This window comes from Mixophyes fleayi, chromosome 9 (genome assembly GCF_038048845.1).
Source record: "Mixophyes fleayi isolate aMixFle1 chromosome 9, aMixFle1.hap1, whole genome shotgun sequence".
In the NCBI taxonomy this organism is placed as follows: domain Eukaryota; kingdom Metazoa; phylum Chordata; class Amphibia; order Anura; family Limnodynastidae; genus Mixophyes; species Mixophyes fleayi.
In genome coordinates this window covers 21,238,825-21,248,307 of record NC_134410.1, presented here as the reverse complement: position 1 = coordinate 21,248,307, position 9,483 = coordinate 21,238,825, and the positions used below count along the sequence as shown (strand labels likewise).

General features: G+C 40.4%; 1 protein-coding gene across 1 annotated transcript; it reads left to right on the top strand.

Annotated features, from left to right (window-relative positions):
* The first annotated feature begins 130 nt into the window (after positions 1–130).
* Positions 131–9,268, top strand: EIF3K (eukaryotic translation initiation factor 3 subunit K). Its single transcript, XM_075186846.1, has 8 exons — positions 131–263; positions 1,460–1,558; positions 2,074–2,194; positions 3,092–3,166; positions 4,147–4,213; positions 4,573–4,650; positions 6,300–6,425; positions 9,158–9,268. Exons 1-8 carry the CDS (start codon positions 205–207, stop codon positions 9,187–9,189), a joined length of 657 nt encoding a protein of 218 aa, XP_075042947.1. The 5' UTR covers positions 131–204; the 3' UTR covers positions 9,190–9,268.
* The last annotated feature ends 215 nt before the right edge of the window (positions 9,269–9,483 follow it).

The following is a 9,483-nucleotide window of genomic DNA, read 5'->3' as shown; positions in this document are numbered from 1 at the left end:
TATTAATGACCGGAAACCACGCCGCCATTTTACTGCACTCATTTGGGTGTAAGAAGGTGTCATCTATACACGCGCATGCGTCATGATCTGCCACACACGTGACTCAAGTGTGGGCGGAAGAGATTCAACGTCCTGGCGCCGTCCAGGAACAGGAAGTCACTGCCCGGTTCCTTATCCGCTCTTTCTCTCCCACCCGTAAGCAACATGGCCTCGTTCGAGCAGATGAGAGCAAATGTGGGGACATTACTTCGGGGCATCGACAGGTGAATAGCGGTGTATGGCCGGCTGGCTGTGTATATAGCACATAGTAGTAGCTCAGCACTTGAGGAGGTCACGTTACTTTATATGCAGGGCCAGATGGTCATACTGACCAGTGATAACTTCTCAGCTCCCCTCTATCAGTGCCCACCAGGCCCATGCCCACAGATCATAATCTCTAACAATGTATATCTGCAATCCACCATGACTCACCCCCAGTCCAGCAAATCATCATACACCCCACTTATCCCTGATCCCAGCACACATAACCCAGAATATGGGTTATGTCCTGACCTTTAGCGTCCCTAATCCATCACTCCTAACCCCTCACTCCCAGAAACCTCCAGATCCCTACTTTGTCCATTGCCTCCAAAATCCAGAGATCCTCAGTACTAGAGGGTATCAAGCCCCCCCACACGCACAAAACAATCCATCTCCTTTTCTTATACCGCAGGCCATAGCCCGCTCTCATTACCTACAAAAAAAATAATGTATTTGCAACTATCTCCCAGTAGTGATTTCTTCATCACTATCTTGTGTTTCCATATTATTTAAAGTGCATTATGCTTCCTCTATACCAGTGGTTCCCAAACTGTGCGCCTAGGCTCCCTGGGGTGCCTTGAAAATCTCACAGGGGTGCCTTGGCCAGGGCAAGTGGTAAAGCAAGGCGGGGGACTACTTGGTAATTATTTTGGTTTAGGGTGTCTTGAAAACATTTTGGAGACCCTAAGGGTGCTTTGAACTGAAAAAGTTGGGAATCCACTGCTCTATACTATACTTTGGCAGCATGTAGTCTATATCTTGGAAAGCCATGGTACTTCATAGTCTAGTGACATTTTATTATGCTAGATAAACACTAGATTGTAAGCTCTCAAGAGCAGAGCCCCCCTCTCCCCATGTCATCTTGTCCCATCCCACCTTCTTCCACCTGTCTGTCTTTGTATTGTGCCTCTTAATATTTTATGCACAGCACTTGTTTGTTATATACATTATCTTTTACAACTTATGTACAATATTGTACTTAATTTCTTGCTATCCTTGCATTTACGCTTCTATAATGTTTTATATTTTGCTTGTTGGTCTTTTATGTCTTACTAGCCTCCCTTTTCCCAATACATAGTGTTTCAGAATTTTGTGATGTCATATCAATAGATATTTATTATGTCTGTGTTCTTTATTAGTGTATATCTTTCTTCCATAGGTACAATCCAGAAAATTTGGCAACTCTAGAACGCTATGTGGAGACCCAAGCTAAGGAAAACGCTTATGATCTAGAAGCAAATCTGGCTGTTCTAAAACTGTACGTGTCTTCTGCATTTAAAAAACTATTTTAACAATTTGTGAAAGATATTTTTGCTCCATCAAACTAGTAAAAATGTTGGTTTTCCTCCCATGTTACTAAATAGAAATACGCATAAATAAGGTTCTTTCTATAGATTGTCTATATGTTTTTCCAGAGCAGCAATAGAAATATAAAGTGCAAAATAAATTCTGCTGATTATTATGGTGTATTTATAACAGAACCCTGGAAGAATTATTTAAATATATAATCAAGTTGTTTTATAGAAGAGCCAATGTCTCTCCAGCTGTTGGGCCACAAGGCAGACACGGGAAGGGTAGACTGGGACTTGTAGTTCCACAACAGCTGGATATCCGTAAGCTAACTACATTTTGATTGTATAGTTCTTGTTAGAGTCTGTGTATTTATCAAATGGTAGTCGAGCCTGTGTACAAATAGGAGTGGTTTTCTTTCTTTGGTGCGGATACCTTGTTGTACTGTAGGAATTCCGTGTGACTCTTGTTCTTTGTTTGCAGCTATCAGTTCAATCCAGCCTTCTTCCAGACTACAGTCACTGCCCAGATCCTCCTCAAAGCCTTGACCAATCTCCCGCACACAGACTTCACGCTCTGCAAGTGTATGATCGACCAGACTCATGTATCCTTTTATGATCTCCAAACATGGGAGATGTATGATCCACTGTTCATTAACCCCATAATGACTGATGGTATGTTTTCATTTCATGATCAGACCAATGTCGGAGGTTTTGATTAAACCCAGAATAACATTTTTGTTTGTTATGGTATCAAAGTAATGTTTTTCCATGCCAGGCAGTATTTTTAAATAAATAACTTTTTATATTGGGATTATATAGGTAAAATAGTAAATTATTCATTTGAAATCCTTTCCCTGCTGATTACTCAAAATTTGTAACATAAAATATAATACCAAGTTGGCAAGTAGTCAGAGTAAATTCCTGAGTGAATCGCCCATGTTGGGGTCACTGGCCTTTAGGTAACATAGATTCAACATAGGCCACTCTGAGATCTGTTAGTTTGGTCTGCCCACCAAGTTCAGACCTTTCGCACTGAGAGATGTTTACTTTCTGTGTCTTCAGGTTGAACTCTATTTGGGAATCATTTTAATTTCATTTGGGACCTGGTCATGTTGGCAGTTGAAGGGCTTAATAATATTCTCACGATTGATGTTTCTGTTTAATAATGGGGTTTTCAAAAGGAGAAATTCCCCACAATCTGCCCAATTCTTTACCATCTTCCGTTCTGATAAGGTCTTGAAATGTTTCACCAATGTGCGTGTTCAAGGCAGCTCCGGTATAAAGCAACTTGAATTTAAAGTTTTTTAATCTTTTAAGAGCGTTTTACGTAACCTGATTGAAAAATGGCCAAGCCAGACGGAGGAACGTCCCTCTGCGTCTGGTGATGCTTGGAACAGATTTTAGATACTACTGAATCGATTTGGGATGGGGCCGCTGCTCCCCTGCTGTGCTCACACTTTATTTTATCTACACAATTTCCTTAACTCCTGGGCTCTCAGCAAGAGGAGCGACCTATAAGGCAGATCCTGTATTTGGGGGACCTCCTAGAGACCTGTCACTTCCAGTCCTTTTGGGTAAGTGTCCTTCATTGCAATACACAGAGCCCTTGATGAGATCCACTGGAAAATACATATGTGAGAACAGGTTATATAGGAACGGTATGAGTGATCTGAGAATGGGAACAGATTTATATACTCTGCTTCAGTTACTGCCTTTTGAAAGTGAGGAATGTGTTCTAAATACTTTGGGTACTTGTTTTTATAGGAAGCGGGGAAAATTAGGTTATATCGCCGCTGTATAGGGCACCTCATTAATATTGTGTACAGTTATGATTCTCCTAAAATCAAATGTATTAACAAGATTCCGTTCAGAGAAGGGCTGCTACAATAATGCATGGGCTACAACACTTGTCAAGATACTCCTCATCTATAATGTAGAGCAGAAGGAACAGATTACATGACATAAAATCTCTACATATCAAGAAGTTTTACTGAATACTGGAAAGTGGCATATTAAAACAGGACTAGAAAACTAGAAACTAGAGGGAGGGAGACTGAAAGGTGACATTAGGACTCGGCTGTTTACAGGAAGGGCGATGGATCCATGGCATTGTCTCACAGCAGAATTCATACTTTACAAATGTATGGGATACACACAAGACTAATGTTAATGTGAGGTTTTCCACACACTGAAAATTACAGCCCTCCTCCCCAACCCTAGGGGAAAAAAACCTAAACACTTAGGTAGATTACATAGACCAGTCTGTTTGTAGTCAGACATCAGGTCTACAGTACCTGACCTTACTGACTGGTTGCTGTATTTTAATATTCTTTTTGAACAAGTAGGTCCTTTGCTAACAGTTGTGTTTTAATAAACATATACTTGTACCCGACAAAAAATGAAATTAAAATAAAGTACATTTAGAATTCAACATTGGATCCCAAAGCTGTTGACATGATGTTCTTCCTCTCTTGACCCAATCCCCTTCACCCTCCCAAACTCACCTTGTGCCACCATGAAGTTTTATCGTGATTTCTTTTTCCTTTCTTCCCAGCAAGCCCTGGACGAAAATCTAGATCTACTTGATGGTATTGCCGGCTTTGAGGACTCTGTCAGGAAATGTACGTATGCTAGAAGTAGTAACTATTTATGTAACGTAAGGAATTCCTGTTTCAGAGATGCTCGTTTCATGTACTATATGTACTGGAGGGCTGCTCTGTGCAGTAGGGTGTATAAGAAGCCCTCTAGCACTTTCTTGAACCAAACTCTCTGGGCTTTGGTAAAGCATGCTGTGCTGTGTGTTGTATTTTAAACGTCTGGAAACTCGGTGGTTGCCCGCATTAGAACCCTCTGGGAATGGGAAAGAACTTGCCCCAATGTTTATTTGGAAAGTCCGAACTTGTGGTTCCTTTAGTCACACTCTCTAGTACACACTAGAATTCTGCTACTGCCCTAATGACTGATTCTGTCTTCATTACAGTTATCTGCCATGTTGTTGGAATCACTTACCAGCACATTGACCGGTGGCTTTTGGCCGAGATGCTTGGAGATCTGTCGGGTATGTAGAATGAATGACAATCGGAGAAGGGATTGGAGACATAAGATGCTTCTCCTGTGTAATCGGAGCCGCATTGACTATTTACACACTGCGCAGGTGTTTAAATCATCTCCTTGCTGACGATGCTCTCTGCTATGAGCTACTGTCCTATATTGGTGACACAAGGGGGACCCGCGCTGAAAGGGTACATGGGAGGTGTGCCTGGTAGGGTTGTACACAGGTGTACATTCCTTTACCTTTTTACTAAAGATAAAATAAATTTATAATTGACACTGAGGAGCCTGTTGGTCTTTAAACTGACAAAATGACAAATTAAGAATAATAGTGTTTAATATTTGGGTACAGGGTGGTAAAGTGGAGTTAACTTTTTTTTTGTTAAGAATATAATTCATTAAACATCTTTAGCCACTTCTCCACTGGCCCTTATAGGGCAGGACAGTGGTTAGCAATTCTGTCTCACAGCAATGGGGTGTGTGTGGAGTTTGTATGCTCTCCCCATGTTTGCGTGGGTTTCCTCCGGGTGCTCCGGTTTCCTCCCAAATGCCAAAAACAGGAAGTAGTAGGTTAATTGGCTGCTGCCAGTATTAACCCTAGTCTGTTAATGTAAACTCCAATGGAGCAGGGACTGATGCGAATGACAAATATTCTCTGTAGAGCGCTATGGAATTGGTGGTGCTATATAATTGATGATTATTCCACAATTAATGGATCCTTGACAGCTCAAGGGTCCAGGGAGCAGGCAGCAGCCATTTGATTTGCTTCCTTTCCTCTTGATCGCTTGAACATGGCTCATTGTGAGCACTTTGTTCAAAATGCGGTAAAGCATCTGCATTCAGGGAAGGCTGGTTGCTAGACAATATCGTCCTGATCTCCTTGGATGTGGTAATGCCTTACTTATTGCAGGGGAGGTAAACATCATATCTCCCCTAACACTGGATTGTGTAACCTTTATCTCATAGCCGCTTACGTTTAAGCTTCCATGAGATCCAGAAAACACTATAGCCACTAGGGGAGGTCCTCAGGATCCCTCCTCACCAAAATTATAAAAGTAAAAAAAAAAAAAAATAGAGGAAACGTTGATGTAAAAAAACAACAACGTTCCTTTAACTCCCTAATGCCCTCCATAGTTCGATAAATCCTTTTGTCATTGTGGAACCCTCACATATGTTGTGCATGAAAAAATTTCCCAAATGCTACTAGCATCCCAACGCTTGTCTTCCTAACCCTGGTCCTATCCCAACTTACTTGCACCATGAGGATTTGTGCAGACGGGTAGATTGTTCTCCTTGTACTGTGTATAAAATTAGGACTAATATAAAGACTGTTGTACCTGATCCCTACAGTGGTGTCTGTCTACTTGGTACGTGTCTCTGCTCAGGAGAACTCAGTGATTGCATATTGGGATAACTAGGTATTATTCCACTATCCTACCATAAGGAAACTATATTGGTCATGGTAGAAATACTTATGTTTATTAGGAAGTAAAAATAAGATATTTACTGTGACACATGGCCAAAATGTGAAAATTGGTCTGGTCCTGAAGGGGGGGGGGGGGTTGACCAATCCAAGCTATAGGAATGTCCAGGAAACCACTGCTCTCTAATTACTATCTGTGTATCACTGGCTGTATCTTCCCCCCCCTCTCCCAGAGCCGCAACTCAGAGTCTGGATGAGCAAATATGGCTGGACGGAAGCAGAAAACGGAAAGATCTTCATCTGCAACCAGGAGGAGAACATCAAACCCAAAAACATTGTGGAAAAGATTGATTTTGACAGTAAGTTTCTCAAGATGAGCTGCAGGCTTAGTATATATCATTTTCTAGAAGATCATAGTCAAATGATGAGATGATATTTAAAGGATTTTTGTAAAGGGTTTTATGTGCAAGATAGACCCTCGGGATCTATTCTGCAAATTTTATCACTAGCCTGTATTGAACCATTGGTTAGATATACCCTGTGGTCAAGTGAATCTATCATGTACATTATGGAACCTAGTTCTCGGGCCCTCTTCCCGAGCCCCCAACCCACACCGCAGTATCATTCTGCCAACGTCAGCTGTTTGAACCGGCCAGTGTAAAAAGCCGTCCAGCCAACAGTTAGATCTAGAATATCATCATCAGTTATTTATATAGCGCCACTGATTCCACAGCGCTGTACAGAGAACTTACTCACATCAGCCCCATTGGAGCTTACAGTCTAAATTCCCTAACATACATACAGAGAGAGAGAGAGTTAGACAGACTTGGGTCAATTTTGAGCAGCCAATTAACCTACCGGTATGTTTTTGGATTGTGGGAGGAAACCCACACAGACACGGAGAGAACATACAAACTCCACACAGATAAGGCCATGACCGGGAATTGAACTCATGACCCCAGTGCTGTGAGACAGAAGTACTAACCACTAGGCCACTGTGTTGCCTAGTTACATTTGTACATTTAAAAAAAGTGGACTTACACTTTAAAAACATATACTATATTAATAAAAAATCTAGGGAAATCCAACGGTAACTGCCTTAAATTAAACTGAAATGTAATGAATAGATTACTTAACGGAAATCCATAACTTTTTTTTTTATATACACTACATTACATGTAGAAATGTTAACAAGGGAATATAAGGAAAAAATAACTCACTATATTAAAGGAACTTAAGAATTTCTTTATACACTACATTATATGTATAAGTTCTTCCATCGAAGCTACATTGCTGGGCATGGTCAACTTTAATTTTGATAGATGTTTCTGTTTTCACTCGGGCTATTGCAACGTAAAGCTGTCCATGAGTAAACATCAGTTCTGGTAAAACAGGCTAACCATTTGAAGGGTTTGTCCTTGTCTCTTGTTTATTGTCATGGCGAATGCAATAATTATGGAGAATTGCTATTGTTTGCAAGAAAGGGAAAGCAGTGTCGCTCTGTGCAACCTGTAAGGATTCCACCATGTCGATGTCTTTGAGGCTGATCTCTTGGCATGTTTGTTGTAAACAAAGCGAAAATAAGTGAAGAATGAAATAATATTGCAGTCTGTGATTGAGGTCCCTGCAAGACTCGCTGATATATGTGGCTGCAAATAACTGTCACAGTTTCCAGACCACCCAGCAGGTGACATGTTCCAGGTCACCCAGAAGGTGCACAGGTGTATTGCCAACTGTCACATTTCCCAGAGGACAATGGTAATGCGTTGTTGTAAAGGGTCGGCGGACGTTTTTCAAAATAACTCCAAAACAGTGCAGCCAATTGCAACAATATTTTTCTGCAAATCTATGGACCAAGACCTTTAATTTTGTGTTTGATGTTCCCCGCTCAGACAATGGCATCATAGAAATAAGTCACACATAAAAGTTGTACTTATGCTATTAATACATAGATATACATCAGGACAAGAATATCCTGGTTCTATCAGCAAGCTTGGAAGATTAAATGGCTGTACGGTTAGTGGTCTTTCCACAAAGTGACATTTATTCGGAAAAAGGGTGGGTGTGTTAAATACAGCTTACTAGTTACTCAGGCCTCGTCCAGTGTGTGCCAAATTTTCGATATTGTGTGTTTTGATTTCAATTCCTGACCTAGATACATATGCTTATGGGCTGCTAAATTGTTTGCTTAAACTGATTTCCTACACAATATTAGAGCAACCTAGTAGATCAAATATATCTAATAATTGAACATCCAGTTTAAACACAGATTTTAAAGAATTTGGAGCTCTTGGTTTAGGGCCTTTGCTTTTGCACTAATAACCTGTAATTGCAAACCTCATCTGAAAATCCATATTAATGTTGTGAGTTTGAACATGTGTCCTTTTAAGTGTTTCTTATACAGTTCACATACAGTTGATAGGCACTGGACGCATTAACATGCTTTTGCTAATGCATCCAGAATACAAGCATTACAGAGCTTCTCCTATATAGAATGAGAAAATTAAACTGCTAACAGATGACAAAAACTGCTCTGCGAGCTAATTCTGCCACACAATGATTGCAATTCTGATAAACGGGGTATCCAACAGGACACTAAGCCAATCACAAACGATTTCCCATGCTAGCCTGTTGAGTCATTGGCTGGTGGTGAGGGGAGTCCCTTGACCTCTCTGCTTTGTTCACACCTCAATGAAGATTAAGTGAATTAATAATCCTGTGACTCTCCACTCATGTCAACGGCCCATTCATTTTAATGGCCTATTTATTTCATTTGGGTTTCTAGATGTATTGCACAATCCTTTTGGAATGCCAGTCAGGCACAATGTGTAAACGCCTTTGGCCCATATTTCACATAGTGTGTATTTGTATTTCATGCATGTAGGGGTAAAGTAAGGTGCTGAAGAATATGTGGGTACAATATAAATAAAGGATAATGATAACATAATGTACAAGTTGTTACATGGGATGTTATGTTTGGATATATGTTAAGTACCATTGTAATTGAAAGTACAAGTTTGCCAGAATCATCCACGCATATCATAGACATGCCCAGAGCCCCCACTTATACGTTTCTCTCTCCTTTCCACAGGTGTCTCTGGAATTATGGCAACTTCTCAATGACTCTCTACCTGAAGAAATAAACTTTATTTTATGTACAGATCAAGCGCTACAGTTGACTAATAAATGTAGTAAATCGGTCCACACTTGTGTGCTTCTTTTTAAACCTGGATGGAGATCCGAGAAGATGACATTTCCATACAACATTTGTTCTGTTTAAGTCTCACTCCTCTTAAAAAAAAAAAAAAAAAAAAAAAAAAAAAACAATCTCTGCAAAATCCCTTTAATCTGTTGTGTTGTGCGGATTGTCACACATAATATTATTGTTACAAGTTTTGGATGGGATAATGGCAGAGA